A 24,072-nucleotide genomic window follows, 5' to 3' on the forward strand; every position below is an offset into this window, starting at 1 on the left:
CTATTTCTGACACATCGCCCCTTACGGGGACTTTCGATTGTTTTTGCTTCAAAGGAACGAGCAGAGCCACTGCTTTCAAAGCGCCCCTCTTCACAGCTTAAGGAGCGCCCAGCAAAGTTTACTTTTCTCCTCTTGGCACCTTTCCTCCTCCTCTTCTTACCTGTCAGGTGCCCATGTTTCAAAACTCTCAGTTTCCTGAACAACTGAAAGGAAGTCAGCGGCGAGATGAGTTGCCACCACAGTTCCCATAGCAGCAACTGCCTTGTTCCTCTTGGCGTGGGGAAAAGCTGGTGCCCTCAGAAGCCAGGCTGATCAAGTGGGGTGATTGTTGCTCACTCCCCACTTATTGTGAGATCTGCACTGGGCAGCCCTGATTATTAGGAGGTAAGCGCAGGAACGATAAATCGCTTTTTAAAATCACTTCTGTCTGCGATTTCCCCTTGTAACAGAACGCTGGGCTCATTTGCTCAACACATCTGGGAAAAAGCGTAGCTTTCAAGTTAGAATAATTTCTAATTTTGCTCCCTGGTTACGGAACTGTCCCCTCTATAAATGCACGGGTTTTTGGCTGAATGTGAGAATCTGTTTTCTCCTGGGATCTCTTCCCAACAGTGATTCTGCTATAGTTCCTGGTTCAAGCTGGGCATTCGATTTCTTTCTCTGTTTAGCAGAATTTTTCCAGGTAAAACTCCCGCAGAGTCCGCCTTCTTTTTATTACATCCATCAAAAGCTGCTCCCTTTCTTTAGTTTTGCTTTTTCATTCCTTTTCTTGTAGGTTCCTGCAAGCCCTAGATCGTCAAATCTTTGTTTTGCATTCTTGATTTACTGAACATTATTGTATTGTATTGTATTGTATTGTTGATGTTTTCTCTTGAAATAAAGGGAAAGTTTACTTATGATCAAAAGATCCAACGATGAAAATACAGATATAATCTAAACTCTGGCACCAGATGAAACAGTTCAATAAATGAATATTACATAAGACATTTAAAACTCAACCTTGCAGAGGCTTTACTAAAGAACTGTCAAACAATTGGCTGAATGAACTAATGCACTTGTCCTGGATTGCTGAATAAATTGAACCATCTCTTTTAAAGACTGCTTTGCAGAGTGATGACTTAGCTGAAGCCATCTAGTGAATTTATGACTACATTTAGGACATTCGAACCAATTACCTCATTGTCTGTGGTCAGAAGTATGAAGCTTTGGTCCACGAGGGTAGAGAATGTGAATTTTTGAACACAGTTCGGAGGAACAAATTGGAGACTGTTTAAACGTCTCAGAGGTGCTTTTTCAAAAGGCAACTGGAGTTTCTTCACTTTTCCTTGAAGATATTTCGCTTCTCATCCAAGGAGCTTCTTCAGTTCAGAACTGAAGAAGCTTCTTGGATGAGAAGCGAAATATCTTCAAGGAAAAACAAAGAAACTCCAGTTGCCTTTTCAAAAGCACCTTTGGGACAACCGTGACCTGGATGACTGAGAATCTCCATAGACAGTTTTAAATGTCCCGATTGTGAGATTTTCATTCCGTTCTGAAGAAACTTTTCCATGCATTGGGGGAAAATGCTAATTATTTTGGGGGAAAAATCCTCCCCCTCTATTTTGGGTCATAGATTTTTTTTTTTAGGCTCTTCAGACTGGATTCACAAACCTCCATCAGCCCAAACTTCAGATTGGATCACCACATTGATCTGGCCACATTGCTCAGGAAAGGTAAGTTTCCGTGGGATTCTCCGCTCTTAAATGTTACTCCGCAAGTGGACTGGATTTCAGAGTTTGCCTTCCCGGTACGGAGGCATTGATGGAGGTTTCCAACGCAGCTCTGTGGAGACAAGAAGCTCAAGTCTTCCTGGCCAAGAGTCAGAAAGTTCCGACAAGAACCGCGGGTCACTTTTGGCCGCTGGGCTGGAAGAGATCGGTGTGGAAAATGCCCTTCCTTCAAAGAGTCCTTTTCCATCACAGGTAAGCACTTGGCTGTTTTCTGCTGAAGGTCAGGGTTCTCAGTTAACAACCACTTGTTTAGTGACCCTTCAAAGTTACAACAGTACTGGAAAAAAGGGACTTGTCACCATGTTTCACCTTTACCACCCCATGGTCAAAATTCGGAGGCTTGGCAACTGACATGTACTTGTGACAGTTGCAGGGACCCGGGGTCATGTGATCGCCTTCTGCAATTTTCTGACGAGCAGAGTCAATGGGGAAGCCAGGTTCACTTAACAACTGCGGTATGGATGGTTGTAAAATGGGGCAAAACCCACTTAACAGCTGTTCCACTTAGCAACAGAAATGTTGGGCTCAACTGTGATGGTACGTCAAGGACTACCTGGATTTATTTGTCAAGAGAGCATACAAGCTAATTTCGCCTCCCTCCTATTTTCCCCACAAAATGACCCTGTGAGGTGGATCCCTCTTGTTCGTATCCTAGTCTAGCGTCTTCATCACCAGAATGAGTATATATCTTTGGGTTTTTAAAAAAATAATATTTTATTAATTTTCCAATTTTACATTTAAGAGTTTAAAAAGCAAGGTGGTGACTGGGTTACTCAATAGTTCGATAATAAAATCTTTAGTGCAAATCTCAGGTTACAACATCAGATATTTCTTCTGTTTTTCCCTTAACATTTTACTGGCTCGTATTCAAGCTAGTACAGTTCTAGTTGTATCAGCTCAATAAAAACATCATTATTACATTTATCAATACATCTTTAGCTTATACGTCTCTTAATTACATTCAGCCTTCATAAACAAACCATGTTTTTATCACATGCTTTCTCCTCTCTCTTCTCCAAGAAGCTGTGGTTTCCTCCTGTTCTTCCTGAAACCCAATCTTAGATATTTCCAACTGGTACCCATTCACACCAGTTTTGAAACTCTTCTTTCCTCTTTCCATCCCCTCAGCTGAAGACCGGTGGGGCAACAGAAGCCCTGGAGCAACGCAGGCCACAAAGAAGCTCAGGAGGAGCCAGCATGAAGTTCCTACAACCTGGGCCTCTTTTGAGCACCATGTCTGAGGACCCCCAGCCTGGCATTCAGGCCAACCACAGAAGGTAGGTTTGGGATAATCTGGAGAGGAAGAGGGAAAAGCTTTTGCCTGAAATCTAATAGGGGCAGGCGGTTCAACATTTACTCTTTTGGATGCAGTGGGACTTACTCTCAGCCAGGATAAACAAACCACGTCGGCTGCAGAAGTTTCAGTTCTGTGCTTGGGCGAGGACTCGAATCTGGCTCTCCTTAGTTCAAGTCCGACATGCAAACCCTTACATTCTCTTGGTCTCAACCTCTAATGTCATCATATAATTTGCAGGAAGGTTTTTGGCCTCATCAAGGTCACAGCAGGAGAAAACATCCCAGAGGATTATTGTACTTTCTGGAAAATGGGTGTCTCGCAACTGACCTGGTCCTGTCTAAGCAGGTCTGCCACAACAGTCATGGGTGGGGCATGTCCGCAAACTCATTTTCCCAATTTCAAACTTGTGCCCAGCTCCAAAACCTTGCCTGCCTTGGGTGCGGCTGACATTCTCGCTTCTTTCTGAGGCTGTTTCAGTCACACGTTCCGGGATGGTGCGTTCTGGACATCTGGAAAGATCACACCACTTCTTGTAGAATTTCGCTGGCATCTTAAAGAGATACAGAGCCAGCTTGGTGCAGCGGTGAACACATCAGGCTAGAAATGGGAGACTGTGAATTCTAGTCCCCACCTGGGCACAGAGGCAGCTGGGCGAGCTTGGGCCAGTCACTTTCTCTCAGCCCGAGGAAGGAGGCAATGGCAGACCACTTCTGGAAAAACTTGCCAAAAAACCCCTCCCCAAAACCCTGCAAGGGCTTGTCTAGGCAAGGAATTGGACACAAATGAATGTAAGAAAACAAAGAAAAAGAAAGGAAGGAAGGAATGGTCAGCTAGAGGGCAGCACCAAGCTGACCGTTGTAGACAAGCAGCCAAATGGACAGCAGTGCCCAGCTGGCGTGAAAAAAATTAAAGAGGGAAGCACTTGGTTAATACGTAGAAAAATGAATAGAATAGAATAGAGCTGGAAGGGACCTTGGAGGTCTTCTAGTCCAGCCCCCAGCTTAAGCAGGAGAACCTATACCATTTCAGACAAGTCTCTTCTTAAAAACCTCCAGTGATGGAGCGTCCAAGGCTTCTGGAGGCCAGCTGTTCCACTGGTTAATTGTCTTCACTGCCAGGAAGTTTCTCCTCAATTCCAGGTTGCTTTTCTCTCTTTGATCAGTTTCCAACCGTCGTTTCTCATCCTTCCCTTTGGTGCTTTGGTGACAAATCCAGAAATCTCAGATCACTAGTGCAGATTGGAAAATTTTAAAAAGAGACTCTATGCAGAGCCTCCTGCTTGAGCAAGGGGTTGGACTAGACGACCTCCAAGGCCCCTTACAACTCTGTTATTCTGTTTTCTGTTAAACTCTTCAGAGCAGTACGGCTCAATTATGGGTTTGGGATTTCATTGCTAATAACGGAGATAAGCAGGGGCTTTGGATTCGGTTTCTCAGAGATGCTTTAGAGCAGACACCTGTTTTTGGCTCTTTAAGGCAGCCTTGTCTTTTTTCTGAAATCACAGCTTGCTGCAAAGGGCAGCTGCTCCACCTCAGGGGGGCGGGGAAGATGCAGCTAGCCTCTTTCAAGCAGCTTGAAAGAGCTTGCAGATTCTGTAGGAACCGACTGGGTTTATGTTGTTTTATTACATTATCGTAAATCACCCAGAGTCACTCCTGTGAAACGGGAGGTGTAGAAATTTAATAAATAAACAAGACTATGGATGCTTTTATGTATCCACCAGAAGGCCCGACTGGAAGTTCTGTCTCCAAAATCCTTTTAAAAATACAGCATGGGATGATGCATTTATTTTTGGCAGAGATGTTCCAAGGCGCCTGGAGTACAGCCTACTCTCTCCCAGTTCAGCCCTTAGGAGGAGGAATTCCTTATCCCACCTTCCTAACCCTAAAAAGAAGGACTTTAATTCCGATCAGATGTTGGCTAGTAAGAGATGGAGCGACTCGCAGCCGGATCTGCAGGCAAACTTTCCGGAAGAGACGCCAAGGAAGGGGAAGCTGGGCGAAGCTGGCCACTCGCTCGCAGGGCAGCCCAAAGATTTTGGAGAACGGAACCTCGAGTTGGAAGTTGACATGATGGAATTTGAGCTATGTTCCCTTAAACAGAAGGTAATGTAGGATCTCTCCCCCAGTCTGACGACTGTACGGATAGTCCTCGGCTTACAACAATTCATTTAGTGACCGCTCAAAGTTACAACGGCGCTGAAAAACGTGACTCATGACCATTTTTCAGACTTACGACCGTTGCAGCATCCCCCGTGGTCATGCGGTCGAAATTCAGACGCTGGGCAACTGACTTGTATTTATGACAGTTGCAGTGTGTCCCGTTTCTCCCCTCCCCCCGGGGGATTGTGTTCTCAGCTTTTTTTTTTTTTTTGACCTTCTGACAAGCCAAGTCAATGGGGGAACTTAACAACCGTGTTTCCAACTTAACAACCGCAGCGATTCACTTAACGACTGTGGCAAGCAAGGTCGTAAAACGGGGCAAGTGATCTTCTCCGTGAAAAGAGTTTCTAAGGCAGATCCTCTTTCGCCGAACAGAATCGTTAAGGGAGAAAATACAGATGATTTCCCCACCCCCCACCCCCGCCAGGCCCTGGTGAACGTGTAGGGCTGCCTGCGGAATTTCCCCCTGACTCCTTGCCTTTCCTGCAGCAGATGGAGAGCTCCTTTGCCTACCTAGAAAAGGAAAGAAAGTGGCTGGAAGCGATTCGTTCGGAAGGCCGGAAGCGAAAGGGGGAACTGGATGATAAGTGAGTAAGGTCCTGAAGGGATTTTATTATGCTTAAGGTTGATGTTAGTAATATTGATATCAGTAGAGTTGTTGTTAGCTGCGAAGTCGTGTCCGACCCATCGCGACCCCATGGACCACGTTCCTCCAGGCCTTCCTGTCCTCTACCATCTTCTGGAGTCCATTTAAGCTCACGCCTCCCGCTTCAGTGACTCCATCCAGCCACCTCCTTCTCTGTCGTCCCCTTCTTCTATTGCCCTCAATCTTTCCCAGCATTAGGCTCTGCTCCAGTCCTTCCTTCTCATTAAGTGGCCAAAGGATTTGAGTTTTAGCTTCAGGATCTGGCCTTCTAAAGAGCAGTCAGGGTGGATCTCCTCTAGGACTGACCGGTTTGATCGCCTTGCAGTCCAAGGGACTCGCAGGAGTCTTCTCCAGCACCATAGTTCAAAGGCTTCAATTCTTTGGCGCTCAGCCTTTCTTACGGTCCAGCTTTCACTGTCATACATTGCAACTGGGAAGACCACAGCCTTGACTATACGCACTTTTGTTGGCAGGGTGATGTCTCTGCTTTTTAGTGTGCTGTCTAGATTTGCCATGGCTTTCCTCCCCAGGAGCAAGCGTCTTTTAATTTCTTGGCTACAGTGCCCATCTGCGGTGATCTTGGAGCCCAGGAAAATAAAATCTGTCACTACGTCCATTTCTTCCCCATCTAGTTGCCAGGAATTGAGAGGGCCGGATGCCACAATCTTGGTTTTGATATTAGTAGTGATTCTTTGTAATCATCTTTGTTTACCTGCAAGCAGTTTTGTAGGCGTTTTATATTGGGAAATTAGTTATAGAAAAGCAAATGTTTCGTGCTTTAGGTACAGGGGATTGCTTACATGAAAAGAGCATGGTAAGGGGAGGGGGGGGAAAGGAGCTGTGGTGGAGCCTGGGTTGTTCTGTATGAGTCATGATCTAGGAATTATTTTTCTGTACCTTTTGGTTCCTAGTACCAAGACCAGATCTCTTTGTTCTGAAGGGGTATAAAAGGTGGAAGACATCTTTCCTGGTTGTGGCCTTCATCTCTGTACCAGCCACGAAGAGAGATGTGGCCACCCGACTCTATTCTGATCAAAATAAAAGTTGTTTGCTTGCTGAAACCTCCGTTTCTTTTGGCTCTTTTAAATTCCTGAGTAATGCTGGGGCAATTGTGAGGCTAAGTGTAAAACCTTACAGTCCCTTCTCTGAGAAAAAGGTATTGGATATCAGAAATAAAGGAAGAAGATGTTGAAGTTTTCTGAAGGCTGTATGCTGCCGTTCTTCAAAAGAAGCCAATGCTCCTGAAAGTGGGCAATATTTCATTATCGTGTGGCTATTTTGTGGCTTTCTAGGGTAGACAACCAATATGTGCCTATTCACAATTCCTAGAAGATTGCTGGAGATGCAGGAATCTCTCTTCTCGCTTGGTGTGTCTTTCAGGATCTTCAGGATGGAAATGGAGCTGGTCAAGACGAAGTCTTTCTTCGGCAAAAGGGATGACCCCTTGCTTTCCCAGGGTTTCAGACTGAGCGAACAGGTGGTAAGGAAAAGCCGTCCAAATCTAATACCTGGCTTTGAAACGGTCCCAGGCTTGGGTTTATTTTGCCATTCGGCAACGGGGCCGAATTCTGCAAGAGCGCAAAGGAGATGTGGGCTAGGAGAATGGAGTTTCCTGACCATCCCTGTACTTTTTGAATCGTTCGTGCCTTCAAAAGAGACGTTTGCAGTATAAATACGTGGTCTAGCTCTTTCCAGCTGGGTCTTTGCAGGTGTGTTGGGCCATATCCCATCCTACCTCGCTAGTGTGGAGGTTAGCCATGCTGCAAGAGCTGTGCTACCTGAGGCACTATGGGAATTGTGGTGCAACACATTAGGGCAGGGGTCTACAAGCTTGGCCCTTTTATGACTTGTGGACTTCCAGAATTCCTCAGCCAGGTTTGTGTAAAACAAACCACTGCTTTTGCATTGCCCCTGGTGCAAAATACACAGAAAGGCAAAAGGCACAGCCATCTAATCTTAACAAGTCTCAGCGTTTTAGAGGTTTTGTCACCACAAATGTAATGTCCTCACCTCAAAGGACAAGAGATCTTTACAACATTTACCAACCATTTGTCTAGTGGCTGTTTGAAGTTACAGCAGTGCTGAAAAAAGGGACGCATGGCTTAACGACTGCACGACTCATTTAATGACTGCAGTGATTCACTTAACAACAAGGTCATAACAGGGAGCAAAACTCACTTCACACTCACTTGCTTAGCAAAAGACCATTTTGTGCTCAGCTGTGGTCGTAATTCAGGTCTCTCCTGGTAGTATGTCTCTTCAGTTGAGAGGCAGTGTGATGTAATGGTTAGAGGGCTGACCTGGAGCAGATAACTCTGGCTCCAAAGTTCCCTTGGCTTTACTGTCTACTACTGGTCCAGAGGAAGCTGCTTGTTGCTATCAACCCAGTTTGCAAAGAAGGTGAGGGTGACCGAGGCTGCAGCTGGATAAAATAGTCAGGAAGATGACCCGGGTTGCTTCGAAGCCTACAAAATAAGTGTGCAAACTGGAAAAAAATAAAATAAAAATGGAAATACTCTCTTCAGACCCAGGAAAAGTTGGATGTCGGCCATGAGCTAGGGAATCTTCAAAAAAGTTTGGCTGCTTTGAAGAGCTGCATCAAGAGCCTGGAAGAAAAACGGAACGAAATGGTGCAGCAGCTGAAATGCGTCCAGGAGGTTAGTCTGAATGGGCGGCAGAGTGAGCTGCTTGGCTACTGCAAGTGGGCTCTGCGGGGGGGGGGGGCTGCCCTGGAAGACATTAAGATGGGAAGGGTGGTGCTGCGGAAAAGAAATAAGCAATACGCAAAGGGGTTCTTCTCAGTGGCAGGGGACTCCATTCCATCCGCCACTCATTTTGAACTGAGAAACGTTCAGTTCCACGACCACGGAGTCTTTTCGGAGCAATGCTTGCTCTCTAGGGCTCTCTAGCCCTCCTCCTCCAACGTTTCTATCCCTCTCTCCAGACCTTGAGATTCCTCCATTTACTCCTTTCTCATCCTCCTTGTTTCAGTCAGCTTTCGACTTCACCGTTATTAGACGTGAAGGTCTGAGAACTGTTTTCTAGGAACCCAAGAATATTTCTCTTCCTGTGGTTCTTCGGGGAGATCAGAACTCAGCCAGCCACCCAGTAGCCACAAACGTACTGGAAATGAAGCACGAAAGACGCCAGCTCCGAGCTGCTTACAAGAACATCAAACTGGTGGGTTTAAAAAAAGGATCCTTTGGTCCATAGAGTTTTGCTAGAAGCCAGGCCTTCTCTGTAGCAGTGCCAATCTTACTGATCACCCTCCTTGCAGTGGCTCATAAATTTCAATCCTGTATATCTTGGCCTAAAAGTTTTGGCTCCTTTTAGAAGCTTTAATCCGGTTTCATCTTTTCCAGCTTTGCTATCTGGAGCGATAGGTTTCATCTGCAAGGCCAAATCATTTTCCCGGTTTACATTCCACGTGCTTGTATTTTGAGGTTGATGGCGGCTTCCTTCTTGAAGGACGCTTTGTCTGTAGTTTATGCATGAAAATGAGATCTGAAAGATCGCTCTTACGACAACTTAATTGCAGAAGAACGCTGCCTTGCTTCAGCAAGTCCAGGATCTCAGCTTGGAGTTAAAGCACGCACAGGAAAAACGAGAAGAATTTGAGGACCAGATCTCGGCTCTCAAATCAGAGCTTGCAAGTAGTAAGAATCGGGCCCATCAACAGGAAGAAGAGAAAGTCCTCTTCAAGGAGGAGATGAAATCTGTTCGGCAGGTAAATCTCAGTTGTGGGAATGGATTGTGCTGCTGTTCTTTTTAGGGCGAGGACCCATCCAATAAAAATGCAAAAGCATCAGAGCTTCTGATACCTTCATGCAATCTTCTTGGCTGCAATGAGAAAGGGGTCCACCATGTGATGTATCTTCTCAGTTTAGCTTACAAACCTTTGAATTCCCTGTTAAGCCTCCTAATTGTGATGGAAGGTGCACCTGGAGAATCAGAGGATAAGAGATTTGGTGACAGAGTTTTCCCCAAAAGAGGCCCGGATGAAGAGACTGTGCAGTACTGAGCTGGATGGGAGTTCAAGGGTAGACACAACCTGGAATATCTCAGGATATATCTAGTAGTACTGTAGAAGAGAATATTTCTGGCTCAGGGTTGAACTGTGGGGCTCTTGGTGCTCTCTGAGACTGGTCGGGTTTTTGTAGATGTTTTACGACCCAACGAGGTAACATTATCAGTGCTAGAAGGGAGTGGGGTTTGGGAGGAGGAGGATCAGCAGCAGCAGCAGCCGCATCCTGAAATCTCTAAGGATGCATCTAGTAGTAGCACAGAAGAGAATATCTGTAGCTTAGGGACGAACTGTGGGGTCCCTGGTGCTCTCTGAGGTTGGTTGTTTTCTTGCAGACGTTTCATGACCCAACTAGGTAACATCATCAGTGATAGAAGGGAGTGGGGTTTGCATGGAGGAGGAGGAGGAGGAGGAGGAGGAGGAGGAGGAGGAGGAGGAGGAGGAGAGGAGGAGGAGGAGGAGGAGGAGGAGGAGGAGGACTGTGGGCTCCTAGGTACTTTCTGAGCTTGGTCGTTTTCTTGCAGACATTTCATGATCCAACTAGGTAACATCATCAGTGCTAGAAGGGAGTGGGGTTTGCATGAAGGAGGAGGGGGAGGAAGAGGAGGAGGAGGAGGAGGAGGACTGTGGGGTCCTTGACACTCTCTGACCTGGGTGGTTTTCTTGCAGACGTTTCATGACCCAAACTAGGAAACATCATCAGTACTAGAAGGGAATAGGGTTTGTGATCATAGGTCGAGGATTGCCCGGTTGAACCCAACTCATGTGAACCGGACTGAAACGGTTCAATTTCCCGATCCTTCTCGCAGTTGAACGAAGAGCTTTCTTCCAAAGCAGCTGAGAGCTGCCAAAAGCTGGAAACTCTTTTAGTAAAACTGCATCTTCTGGAGGAGGAGGAGAAGTCCCAGGCTAACCATATCCGGGCTCTGGTGGATGAGCGGACTCAGTTGCTGGAAGAAAAGGAACGACACCTTCTCGAAAGAACGGCAGAGCAGCACTGCCAGGAGGAGACCAGGAAAGCTCTGCAGGCAACCTGTGAAAACCTCAGGTAAGAAGCATTCAGACGTTCTTCCCAACCCGGGGGCCAGGAGGAAGACGTCAAGCTGCTGCTGCTGCTGTAGCAAAATCTCTGTGTGGCTTTTTGCCTATGCATAAAGTGTGCAACCATGGACAGCCCATTCAGCTTGAGTTCAGCTTCTGTGGCCAGGGAGTGGTACAGCCCAAATCATAAATTTGCAACTTCACTTCTTGAACATATCCATTTCACTGGAGTCTCGTGGCGCTTTACGATCAAGAGAACAAGGTTGCCTAATGGCTAAAGGGGTTGGGGCTGGAGAGGACCTCCCCTTAACGTTCCTCAGAGGCAACTCCATGGGTGCAAAACCCAGTTCCCCAATTCCTTTCCAGGTGGTTTTGAAGAGTCCTCAAAGTTTTCATAAACCGACCTTGTTTTCCTTAGGGAATCTCAGATCCAGTTGCAGAAGGAGAAGGATCTCCTACAGGCTCACTGCCAGGACCTTGAAAGACAAGCCGAAGAGTTGGGCAAGCAATTGGGTGAGCGAGAGTCGATCTCCCAAGACTGGAGAAACCGATGGGAAGACGTAGGTGCAGCTTTGAAGACCAAGGAAGAAGAGTTGGAGAAAAGGAATGCCCAGAACCAGGCTCACCAAGACAAGGCACGGGTGAAAGTTTCTCGATAGTTTTCCTCTCCTTGTCTCTTGTCCTTTCAACCGTCCTATTCCTTTTGGTCTTTCAGCCATGAGCTTGGGCAGGATCAGTGGGGCCCTTGATGCTCTCTGAGCTTGGATGATTTCTTGAAAATGTTTTAATAATACCAAACAAAGTAGCATCCTCACCCTCATCCTAGCTTGGTGGAGGCCTACTCAGAAGGGGACAAATTAGAAGGGCAGAAAGAAGAAAAGGCAAGAAAAATTGAACCGTGATTTTATCCACAGGACTAGTACTCGATTCCTTGCAGTCACTCGAGATGCTTCTGGTTGTGGCTTTCTAACCTTTTCAGTAAATATTCCAATCCAGGCATCTTCAAACATGGCCCTTTTCTTATGACTTGTGGACTTCAACTCCCAGTCCACAGCGATGTTACCTACTTTGGGTAATGAAACATCTGCAAGAAAAACCACCAAGCTCAGAGAGCACCAACCCTGAACTACAACTATTCTTTTATGGGTCTGTCTTTCCTGGAACTTGGCACAGCTGGGACCCTATATAAGTCTCAGTGATGCCCTGGAGAACCTCTTTGGCATCGTCCCAGGGCGGGCATGCCTCTTCACCGCTGACTTGCATTCTCCTTTCTTGGTAGAACACAGAATGGAGTTTGGAGAAGCAGAGGCTGCAGCAACTTGTCCGTGCATTGGAGGAACAGCTTGCCAAAAAGTAAGGAAAACAAGGCAGCAAGGCAGGGTGTAAAGGACTACTAGATGTCCACAGGAAATGACATCTTGCACATTCTCCAGGAATTACAAGAGGCTGTTGACAGCTAATCCTCTCGTGTCATGATAAATTCCACCAAACAATTTATTTTTATTTTTATTTATTTTAATTCCATTTATATCCCGCCCTTCTCGGAAGACTCAGGGCAGCTTTACAAACTTAGCAGTAGCCTTCATTCTATGTATATGCCTGCTTATTAGGGCTTTCACACACACACCCCAAGCGGCATTATTACAAAGTCAGCTTATTGCCCCCAACAATCTGGGTCCTCATTTTACCTACCTCGGAAGGATGGAAGGCTGAGTCAACCTTGAGCCTGGTGGGACTCGAACCTGCACTAATTGCAGGCAGCTGGTGTTACTTAAGGAGGCATTAGCCCACTGCTCCACAATAACAACAATACTACAATAGTAGCATTTCTGGAGGAAGAAAACAAAACTTCACAAAACGTCAGGTTCCCGTGACTTGCAATGCATTTTTTCCAGACCTGTAGGGAATGTTATTTAATTTTATTTCCTATAATGTCTGCTGGAGGCCTCCATCCTCCTCTGCTAACTGTTGCGTCTTCACTTTGACTTGTTTTTTTATGTCGCTTTGTGCCCAAAGCCGAAACATTGGGGATGGTTTCCTGGAGGTGCTTCATTGCTCTGTGGTTTAGTTCAAAAGAATTCTTCTCTCCAGGGACCAAGCCTTGAGAGACCTCAGGCAGACCAACGGTGTGGACAGAGCTGCCTTGCAGAGGAGAACTTCGTCAGAGCCAAAGAGAACAAGAGAAGATCCAGGGACCTGTTATGAGAAGGTGAGTCCTGGTGTAGAAGACATGTCAGTTGGATCTGGCACAACTTGAATATGTTTTTGAGCTGCATGTCGAAGGCGCCACCCCAGTTGCTATGAGAGAAGTGAGCTTGGAGGCATCCAACATGCCACAGTGAAGAAATGGGTCCCTTCTTGGCCCAATGAAATGTTTGAATTAGGACTGATTTTTGAACGTGAGGGAAGGTCCTAGGTAGTTCTTCCTTTGAAACATAAACTTGGGAGCCGGTAAGACTGGTGAAGAATGGAGAGCAATTGATCATGCTACATAACCTTCCAGAGTTAGGCCTTGGAAGGTCACAATAGTTCCTAATCTGCAGTCGGTTCACACAAACTTTGAGATGTGTGGGTTAACTTCCCATGTCATAAAAGAGAAGCACTCATATTTGTGGTATAGTCAGGACGTTGGGGTTTTTTCCTGACCCAGAGCTGTGTTTTCCCCCTTCTAGGAGCGTCCTAGTGGCTTGGATGCAAAGATTGTTGGGAATCAGCTGGAAGGTTTCAGGCTACAGCATCATTTAGTGACTGAGCAGGTGAGATGTCCCTCATGGCATTTTTTTAAGCTTCCCATCTTTCTCCCTCTGCCGTCTCTTTGAGGGCAAAGAGAAGACCGCTGCAGAAATGGGATTGTCCAAGCTTTGATGGACTGATCACCGCGTCCGGTAAGAATGGGCTGGTATTACTGCAGACATTTTGAAACAGTAGTCTTTCTCCTTCCCTGTCTTCTAATACTTACACCAGAGGGATGCCTGATGTACTCCAGATGTGTAAAATTGCAACATTGCCATGCTCACTGGCAGTGGTGGGATTTGTAGACCAACACTGGCACACACATGATGAAGGAAGTTTGTTCGAGAGAGCTTGGGGTTGTCTTTTAAGTTAGGTTTTCTGCTGGGCAATTGGAGACACAGAAGATTATTGAAAGTGTAGAAGACCTAGACCAGGGGTCTTCAAACATCCCTTCTCCTTCCCCGGCAGCCTCTTCAGAGAGGGGCAGTTGAGCAGCCAAGGGAAGCGTAGCAAGAGGCAACTGATCAAAACCCTCAACTACAATCAAGTCAATTCATTGGTGGCCAAAGAAATTCTTAAGAAATTCTAAAGTAGGGGTTTTCAAACTTGGCTCTTTTATGACTTGTGGACTTCAACTCCCACGCGTGCCTGGCTGAGGAATTCTGGGAGTTGAAGTCCACAAGTCATAAAAGGGCCAAGTTTGAAGACCCCTGACCTAGACAATCTGGTGAGGATTGAGTATGTTCAGTGGGTATGGGGGTGGCGGCTGATCTTTGGGTGAGGTTCTGAGTAGGGTATCCTTTAATGAGTGACAGACAGAAACTCTCTTCCATTCCTGCACATTCCAAACGCCTCTTCTGACCTGACTCTGAAGCATCACACACACACACACAAACACACACACACACACACAGAGTTTCTATCCCGTGTGAGCCACACTTGACTACAATCGATTGCAGATCCCACTTTCTCGAGATTTAGTTATTATGGCATTAGTAGCTTCTAGAATTCCTCAAGTCTGGGTACATTTTTTTTATTAACCAGAATATTATTTCTATATGTTTCTGTTCTCCAAAAGCTGAAGGAACTGTTCAGTCAGAAGCAACAGCAGCAAACAGGAGCCAGGAAGCATCGGGATGGGGGACTCAAGGAAAAGAGCTCAACAGCATCTCGGAATGTTCCACAAGTGCTGGTGAGACTCCATCTTTCCATCCTCTCGGTGGGCCACTAACTGAGTCACCAGCTGCATGGATATCAGTCTTGTTTTGGGGAGCTTGTAGGTCCAACCGGAGCAGTGGTGACCACAGTCCTAGAATGGGTTCTAGGTTCTTCAATTCTAGGTGGGAGGATATCAGATTCTGGAGCATACCCACAAACATTTTGCAGGGGCATCCAGTTGGCCATGGTGGGAATTAGGGTGCTTGACCAAGTCATATTTTAGTTTGATCCAGCAGTTCAGCTTTTCTCATGAAATGTGATTTGGAGGGTGGACCTCTTAGCCTTGAAGATGCAGAACCATCAGCAAGACCCAGAATGACTTCTAGTTTTCTTCTCCCAAAGACCACGGTACAGGCATCCCTCGCACTTTCATCAGAAGAAGAAAGCCATATGGAATCTGGAGACACATCCAAAAGGGAAGAAGCGGAACAGAGCCTTCAGCAGCAGCTGAAAGCAAAAACTGAGGTGGTAAGCACATCGTCAAGGCTCCGACTAACGGACCCAAACAAATCAGAACTCCGAGGCTTAAAGCTTCCTCAAAGGACATATTTATTGGGTACATAATATCGGCACAGTCAAAAGTGAAACCAACTCTAAAGTTCCCCCCCAGGAATTCAATGTAACTTACATGTAACACGTCCCTCCCGCTACCCAACAAGGGCAATTGGCGGGCTCTGTGACACTTCTCTCCATCTTCCAGCACTTGTGGGAATGACCTTGGTTCCCACGGGACCGCTCCGTGCCTTAGTCTAGCAGTCCTTTTGCTCCCCCCCCACTTCCTCCCAAACCTGTGTGGCAACTGAGAACAAAGATGGCTTCCACCAGGTTCGTTTCAGACGTTGACACACAACTTACTTGCAGCTCCATCCTCAAAAGCACCCGCTGAGAAAGAAGGTTGTCTTGTCAATCACACCTCAGTAGATGGAAGATGCTACTGAAGAGAACTTGAACCATGTGTGTGATAGCTATAAAGCAAGGAGAGAGGGGTGGGGATTGATTTCAGCCTGCGGACGTTTACTCGGGAGCAAGGCACCCCTTTCTTCTTACTGGCTATCCTTCTTTTTCTTCATCTCTTTTCTTAACTTGGGTTTCTTCAAATGGGTTTGGACTGCACCTTCCCCCCCCAATTCCCAACTACTGAAAAATAAACCGTACATCACACTCGCAGTTGAATTCCACCTAATTTAAACGACGATTGAGTAAAACAAATATACGGAGGGTTGCATTTTTGTACAATGTTAAGTTTTATTTCCTTTTTCCTTGGTGAAGTTAAATGATAATTCCCGGGTTTCCCTCTGATCCGGAGAAGGCTGTTGCAAGTGATCGACGACTGATTTGAGCTTTGGGGCAAGTTTTATATTGGAGGGGAGGGGGGGGGAAGGCAGATCAAAATAATTTGAATAAGATCCAAAAGTGAAGCATAGCTCCCCTCCTCATCTAACTGTAAGCTCTCGGAAGCTTCTTCGCTCCCCCTTTGCAGCATGCTGTTAATTTGTTTTCTCACTTCCAGATTTCTGCCATGGCCTGTGAAATTCAAGCTTTGAAAGAGAAAAACGAGAGCTTAATGCAAGGTGAGGAGCTTTTAGCTCTTATTTCAGCCAGGTCCCAGCTAAAAGAGGTTAACACGCTTTCTAACTTTTGTTTTCTCACACACACACACACACACACACACACACACACACAGTTTGGAGAAACCTTCGGCCGCCGAAAGTTCAGCTCTCTTTATCATCCCATGTTTTATTGAAAACTCTTTATTTTCATCTCGGCTGCTTCCTCCGAGGGCTTTTGGTGTAAAGAGCTGCCAGATGCACAGAGGGTCCTTGACATACGACCACAATTGAGCCCAACATTTCTGTGGCTAAGTGAAACATAAGTGAAATTTTGCCCCATTTTATGACTTTTCTTGCCACGTTTGTTAAGTGAATCACTGCAGCTGTTCAGTCAGTAACTTGGCTGTGAAGCGAATCTGGATCCCCCCTCCCCCATTGATTTTGCTTGTCCGAAGGTCGCAAAAATAAAAGGGCAGGGGGGATCATTACCTGACCCCGGGACAGTGCAACTGTCATATATATGAGTCAGTTGCCAAGCATCCGAATTCTGATCACGTGACCCTGGGGATACCGCAATGGTAGGTGTGAAAAATAGTCACAGGTCCCCTTTTCCAGTGCCGTTGTTAACTTTGGCCACTGAACTACCTGCAGTGAGCAGAGGGCTTGTTAAAACGGAGCTTGGCTTTCCTCCCAACAGCGAAACTGAGATTCCAGGAACAGATCCAGCAGATCCGCCAGCTTTCGAAGCGACCGCCGGAAAAGAGTCAGAGGGAGCTGCGGGTCCCCAGACTCTCCAGCAGCCCCGGAGATGATGTGCCAAGTGCTCCTTGCCGTGAGATTCTGGAGGCTTCCTCACAGGACGACGAAACTCCATCCTCTTCCCGACATGCAGAGATGCAGGGACCGTTCCAGGCCCGCACTGGGGATGAGCAAAGGGGCACCTCTTTGAACATCAGGACGGTGCAAACGGGCCCCTCGCCTCTCCCTTCTGAGGCGTCTCGTCAACCGCCCAACGTCTTCTCCGATACACCTTCGGCATCTGAGCAGCTTTTATCAGCTCCGGGGGCTTCTCCAAAAGGCCCCCTCAAGCTTGCTGAGGATGAAGCAGCTTTACTCAGCCCCCGCAGCTCAGGGCTTTTGTCCCCCAAGCCTTTTGGGCCCCCGAGACCCTGGTCCCCTTTCCGCGAGAGGGCTGAATCGCCAGTGAACCGAAAAGAACTGTAGCAACCAAGCTTGCTTCCTGTGGGGCAGAAGAAACGTCCACCAAGGGATTTGACCTTGAGGAGGAAAGCTGAGGTTTCTCCTGCTTCTAATGTGGCTTCTCTTTCTAAAATATATTGTGCCATCCATTAAACAAAAAACCTGGACTGGATTTAATCTTTGCCTAGCTATGGAAGATCTCCAAGGAGATAAGCATATTTCCTTCTCAGGGCTGCTTCTACTCTACCCTCACAAGATTGCTTGAAGCTAATACAGTTGGGGAGGGATCTATTAGATCTTTGGCAGAAAGGGATGCGAAAACAAGAAACAAGCATAGACACGAGGAGGGCAGGAAGTTGGCTTACTTTTCGGAGCTCGGCTGGGGGTCTCTGATTAGAGTCTGGCTCCCGCGAGCTTGAATTTTTCTCTCCAGTTGAAATTCTCTTGGGTTTGGAAGAGGTCGGTCCTGGTGCTCTCAACATCTCCAGGGCTCCTTCTCACCTGCCAAGGTGCTCGAGATACACAGCCACCTGCTGTTTATGTTCCTGGGTGTAACTCAGTCCCCAGCATCCCCTCCCTTCCCTGCCGATTCCAACAAGGCTGTTCAGCAGGATGGAGATTTCCTGGCAGGCTCACAAGGGAGATTTGGGAAAAAGAAGAAAATTCCATAGCCCTGCTAGTCAAACAGCCGCTGCTCTAAATGGCTTCCTCAAAACTCAAGGGTTTTTTTGTTTTTTTTTTAAATGAGGGACCTCCAGAAGCTGTTGAGCTGGGCCAGGATCAAGCCAAAGTTGCAGCGAGCCAATGATCCGGTTTGTATGAATTGACTCTTATCCGTGCAAGTAACCAGGGATTGAGTGCCAGAGTAGATCAGAATCTCAATAGCCCTTGGAATGGTTGTTTTACCAAAGGGCAAGGGGGAATTTCCCCGTCCCAAAAAACCAGGATGGCAGCATGGGCTTAGCCCAGGGGTAGGCAACCTTGGCTCCTTTATGACTTGTGGACTTCAACTCCCAGAATTCCTGAGCCAGCATGGGGGAACTATGGTTCCCTCTTGACTCAGCCATGCTGAGGGGAAAGGGAGAGGTTTCCAAGCTGAGTCATGCTGGCTCAGGAATTCTGGGAGTTGAAGTCCACGAGTCATAAAAGAGCCCAGGTTGCCTACCCCTGGGCTAAGCCGTGGTTAAGTGCAGGCTACTGATTTTATCTCTGTTGCCCATCAACTGATCCCAGTTGCTGGCTTCACACAGCACACACACAGAACCGTGAATTAGCCGCCAATTAAGGCTGACCTATTGTGCAAAGCTCAGAAGCACCAGCAAGCTGAACAGCGGATTAAAAACGCTTTAAAAGGATAAAGGGAAAAAAATCACTAAAAAGAGTGCCAAAGCGATCGTTCACACCACTGCATTGCCAAGAGTCAAATCTGGAGGCCAAAGGAGAGCAGAATGCTCCTCCCGCCTGTAGCTCAGATCTGTTCGAATCCAGCTTCAATAATTCAGATCCACCGTCCGGCGCTATTTTACGTCTGACAGAAGGGCTCCCGCTGGTTTCTACGGTGCCGCAAAAGCCTGTGTTGGCTTTAGTGAAACCAGCGACATTTGTGGCACGGTGGCATCGTTTAAAGAAAAGATCATGAAATATTTGATCGTAAAGATTAATAGACAGAAATCTTAACGTAATAAAAATTTTGAACAACCCCCCCCCCAAAAAAAATCTGCCTCCTTTTTTCGGCGGATTCAAGTCCCTAATTTGTGCTCCAAAACAAGGAGGACGACAGCCACGCTCTGAAGAGGTAGAAGTTTATTGGAATATAAACATTCAGATAACTTGTTAAGATAGAAAAAAAAACAACAACAAAAAAAAGCAAAACAAAACAAAAAAACCCAACGACAACATATACAGACACTTGCTGGAAGGAAAACATCTGAGGTATTTAGTTATTCACCATTCTAGGCTATCACATTTTTTCTTTTTCTTTCTTTCTTTAAATAGTTAAGAACAAGCTAAGTTGCAAGGCTGCTGCAGTCGACCTGATCTTAAGATTCACCACCTTCCTTCCTTTTTTCCTAACCTCTCGGGAAGGAAAGGAAGAACAGCAGCCAAAAAGGGCTGTGTAGGGTTTTTGTGTGCAGATCCTTCTGGGCTGTGTGTGTGTGTGTGTGGGGGGGGCACCTCCCTAGCCCTTCCGTTCTTGATGGATCGCATCCACCCGATCTCTGGCTCTCTGGCGTTACCTAAAAGTGCTGGAGCCCATTTGCTGGACTAAGGGCAAAAGGGGGGTGTGTGTGTGGGGGGGGGAGCCAAACCACTGAAGCCTCTGATGGAAGCCCCCCCCCCAAACCCTAATTCACCCACCCACCCACACACACACACACCCCGGCCAGCCCTGCTTTATCGGCTGGCATTCCAGGATTGGATCCCCAGATAGCTCAAAACAGGGGTCTTCAAACTTGTCCCTTTTATGACTTGTGGACTTCAACTCCCAGACTTCCTCAGTCAGGCATGCCTGGCTGAGGAATTCTGGGAGTTGAAGTCCACAAGTCATGAAAGGGCCACGTTTGAAGAGCCCTGGCTCAAAAAGTCGGGACTTTGGCTGGACCGAAGTTCGTTAGCCAGAAAATTGGCGTGGAGCAGTCCAGAGACAAGGCAAACGCTTTAGGTATGGGCTGGAGCGCCCTTGATTCCCAGCTTGCCCACCCAAATTGACCCCAGGCCCTCGGACGGCGAGGAGGGGGGGGGGAAACGGGGGAAGAGGGAGGAAGCCGCCTCTGAAAATACGGATCTGTCATTGGAGAACTTGCCCTTCCCATCGTAAATGAAAAGTCCTGAGTGCCATACAATCTTTTAATATCCCGAGTTAGGTAAGGTGAGGGGAAGCTGCCACCCCCCCCCCCGCCTCCCAATTGAGGCCTACTCTGCTGCTGGCTTATGGACCCCTCCCCAAAATCCAAACAGAAGAGAGGAACGCTACCAAGGCCGGTAGCCTCCGAAACTGGGGTGGTGGGGCTCCTGTCTTCACAGTCAAAAAAGCGGCCGGCAGAGCAAAAAACCAACACACACCCCAATTAAGAGAGTCAGGGTGTGATGCCGCAGCTTATCTGAATGAGGTATATATTTCTATTTATATATTTATATATATATCGTTTACAAACCCCCTCAAATCTAGCTCCCCCCCCCGCCCGCCCGCTCCCTAAAACTGGAGAAGAACAAACCCTTTTACTTCCCTGCCTGGTTCCCGGTTAGCTGCGTCCGTTGCTAAAAGGAATGAAGGCCCCCACCCCACCCCAGGGAAAGCCACTCCAGTGAGCCAAAACAGCTTTCTGTGCAAGGGATGCAAACTTAAGCATGGCTGGGAGAGGCACAATCATTTTTAAAACTCGGGCCTGAGACCTACTGAAGAGAAGACAGCAGTGGTGGGAGGTTAATTTTTCCGAGACAAAAATAAGGTGGGGGGGGGGAGGAGAAATCACCTGGGCTTGCAAACTTCCATCGCTTTTCACCTTTCCCCCAAAATGGCTTTACCTCCAAAGCCAGGTTTTGATCTTCCAAGAAGGCTTCAGGTGGGGTAAAAATTGCTGGAGAGGGGGTCAGCGTGATTAAAAAATAAATAGTAGTTTAAAACACCCACAAGTGTCCGGCAAAAGTAGTCCCTTGTCCCTCTCTCTCTCTCTCTCTCTGCTCTTGCCAGCCCGGGTTTGAAACTGTCAGAATTATGGGATGTGCTTTCGAGATGACTCCTCCGGCAGAGATGGCCAGCGTTTCCTTCAAACAACCGCCAAAGGGTTCGGTTTTACAAGCTGGGAGACGGCTGGGATGGTTTCCTAAGTACTATAACAGATGTGACAGTCTTAAATGGACACACACACACACGCACACACACACACACACACACGCACAGAGAAACTTTTAAACAATGCAGAGGATTCATGCAAGAATCCTACGGGTGTGTGTGTGTAAAAAAATTGGCTAAAAAGCCACAAGTCACTCGGAAAGCTTGGCAGATCCTGGACTGCTCAATTCCTTTTAGCCTCTCTGCCCACCTGCCTCAGTCGGAAGACTCCATTAACCATGAGGCTTCGCTACTTACGCCGTCTTTAGCCGGAGGAAGATGGGCAGGGGAAGTGGCACCCCCAAGGAGCACAATCTTTGGGCTTGGAAAGGAAGCAGAGAGGGACTTTAAACACAGCCCCAGGCAGACGCAACGCAAGTGAGAAAGATGGCTGCCTTCTGAAGCAAGGGCCAAGCACGGCGAAGGTGGCGCCTATTACGCTGGTTGCAGATAAGCCCCACCAGCTAGAGCTTATCTTGGCCACCAGGACCGAGAGTGGCCATGGGGGGCTCCGGTTGACTGGGCAGGAGATAACATGGGCTGTCCTTTTTTGCAATCTGGGCCTCTTGCCTGTTGGGGGGGGGGGTTGGCATGTCCAGCTCTTGATATACAAAGGCCAAAGACCGATTCACGCTCCTCTACGGATTCTTTTCAAGAACGTTTCTTTCCTGGTGGATGAAAACACGGGTGGGTGGCTCACAACCCACCGGTAATACAGCCCGATTGAGAAAGGGAGGGATGGGGAAGAAAGGTAGGGCTATTTTGCAAGGTATCTGGCCCACATTGGGTAGATCCGGGCGGTCCAAGTATCATTTTTCTCTTAATTTGCCCCACTGCTAGGTAGCAACCAGAAAAAGTCCTACCAAATTTCTTCATTCTTCAAGGGGCTGCGTGGCTAAAATGTTTCTCCACTTGGATGGAATGAAGTCTTATCGGCCAGAGAGGAGGAGGAGGAGGAGGAGGAGGAGGAGGAGGAGGAGGAGGAGGAGGAGGAGGAGGAGGAGGAGGAGGAGGAGGAGGAGGAGGAGGAAAAAGATCCGTAAAAGACCTGTTTGAAATAGAAATTGAGGGATCCGGCCTCTTGTTATTGGCCATGTTGAGGTTCTTAGCAAGTTTTGGGAGATCACAGATTCCTCTGCCTTGCCTAAGGAGACAACTGGCAGCGGGTCTTTACTATTCTAAAACTGGTACAAAACAAGACGGCAAGAACATCCCAACCAGCAAGAGCAGAAAGCCTTCACTGAATCCTTAGAAAGATCACGAGGAGGAGCTAATATTGATGCCTTTTAGAATATCTCTTTGAAGTTGACCAAGAAGAGGCCAGCTTGCTAATGAAGCCTTCCCTTTTCAAAGCAGCCACTTCAGACCTCTAAAACATCCCGCTTCTGCAAAGCGGGAGGCGTAGACCTGGCACATTTTTTTTTTATTTTGTTTCGATTAAATTGCCAAGGGGAAGGAGGGCAGCTTCAGACCCGAGTCCTTCCTGTTACAGTTTGGAAACAGGTGGATTTTTCCCCGCAGAAAAACTGAGGAGAACTGGAGGTAGCATCCTAACAACCAAGATCTCTCTCCAGCAAAGATCTATCCGGTGGACTCCCTTCCTGATCTTCAAAGGCAATTCTCCAGAGCCATTTCTCCCCCGTGGGAGTTCGCCTCTGGGTGTATTTGTCCAGAAAGCAACGCCATGGAAACAAGAGAAGAGATGGGTCGAACCAACTTCTTTGGATCGCAAAAAGAAATCCATAATGATTCAATATCGTCGCAGGAATCACATTCAAGATGGTCTTCTCAGCTGAAACTCTTGCCTTCCTTTTGACATGCAAGCAGGCTATGAACCCGAGTCTAAAGGCTGCGGGAGGGGGCTGAGTGGATAATCCTGTCGCTCAAAAGCTTATTCATTCATTCATTCATTCATTCATTCATTCATTCATTCATTCATTCTCCCCGGAGTGACCAAACTACCATGCACACAGGATTGGGATTCCCTCTAAGGTCACGTTTTTCCATTTGCACGCTAAAAAAAAATATCAGAACGACACGCCAGGCTTGGCCAGAAAGGCAAGGAGAGGGAGGGTTTAGGTCTCCCGAGGCCAACAATCATGGATGCGGGAGTGACTTTGAAACCCCTGAGCTCATAAACCGACTTGACCCATTTGAGTGCTCTTCGGATAGATCAGGATTACAATTCCAAGAACCGGAACTGCCACAGCTCCTCTCCAGTTAGGAATTCTGGAAGTCCCACACATTTAGAAGCCCAATGCTGCAGACTAGTGTTTCTCAACCTTGGCAACTTTTAAGAGGAGTGGAGTTCAACTCCCAGAATTCCCCAGCCAGTTCAACTCCACTCCTCTGAAAAGTTGCCAAGGTTGAGAAATACTGCTGTAAAAGGGGGTAAGCCCTTTTCTGGGTTAAAGAAAGGGGAGGGGGCAAAAAAAGGAATTAACCTGCCACCAGAGCTGGTTTCTATCCACACCCGAGGCAGTTTGTGCCAACCACTTCCCTGACCTATTGAAAATATCAAACCTTCATTCCTTCAAGCCAGGGAAAAGCTTTGTTCCTCTTTTGCTTTCTCTCTCTCTTTCTCTCTCTCAATCTCTCTC

The 24,072-nt window shown here is 47.2% G+C and overlaps 1 protein-coding gene and 1 long non-coding RNA gene across 7 annotated transcripts; one reads left to right on the top strand and one right to left on the bottom strand.

Moving 5' to 3' along the window:
- Positions 1-1,598: 1,598 nt before the first annotated feature.
- On the top strand, positions 1,599-17,788 carry LOC310645413 (uncharacterized protein). Of its 5 annotated transcripts, none has more exons than XM_083371102.1 (17): positions 1,599-1,961; positions 2,898-3,046; positions 4,865-5,171; positions 5,718-5,815; positions 7,255-7,354; positions 8,400-8,531; positions 8,920-9,054; positions 9,413-9,601; positions 10,708-10,946; positions 11,358-11,574; positions 12,219-12,292; positions 13,031-13,148; positions 13,612-13,695; positions 14,751-14,864; positions 15,233-15,358; positions 16,401-16,461; positions 17,138-17,788. In XM_083371102.1, the coding sequence occupies exons 1-17, from the start codon at positions 1,743-1,745 to the stop codon at positions 17,662-17,664; spliced, it is 2,889 nt and encodes a 962-aa protein (XP_083227228.1). In that variant the 5' UTR covers positions 1,599-1,742; the 3' UTR covers positions 17,665-17,788. The 5 variants fall into 5 exon arrangements, with proteins under 5 accessions (XP_083227228.1, XP_083227230.1, XP_083227229.1 ...); XM_083371104.1 differs by having other exon boundaries at positions 13,615-13,695; XM_083371103.1 differs by having other exon boundaries at positions 5,721-5,815.
- Positions 14,919-20,097, bottom strand: LOC310645416. Of its 2 annotated transcripts, none has more exons than XR_014493490.1 (3): positions 18,006-20,097; positions 15,746-16,428; positions 14,919-15,337 (listed from the first exon to the last, which is right to left on the bottom strand). It is a non-coding gene; the product is annotated as an uncharacterized lncRNA (long non-coding RNA). The 2 variants fall into 2 exon arrangements; XR_014493491.1 differs by having other exon boundaries at positions 15,746-15,855; positions 18,006-20,096.
- Between the last annotated feature and the right edge of the window lie 3,975 nt (positions 20,098-24,072).

Source organism: Vipera ursinii (genome assembly GCF_947247035.1).
Source record: "Vipera ursinii genome assembly, chromosome: 11".
Taxonomy (NCBI): domain Eukaryota; kingdom Metazoa; phylum Chordata; class Lepidosauria; order Squamata; family Viperidae; genus Vipera; species Vipera ursinii.

Bases quoted from the DNA above. Each gene is read 5' to 3' on its own strand.
- LOC310645413 (XM_083371102.1), top strand. From the start codon at position 1,743: ATGTTACTCCGCAAGTGGACTGGATTTCAGAGTTTGCCTTCCCGGTAC. The intron at 3,047-4,864 runs GTAGGTTTGGGA...TATTTTTGGCAG, and splicing joins ATTCAGGCCAACCACAGAAG to AGATGTTCCAAGGCGCCTGG. The intron at 16,462-17,137 runs GTGAGGAGCTTT...TCCTCCCAACAG, and splicing joins AAACGAGAGCTTAATGCAAG to CGAAACTGAGATTCCAGGAA.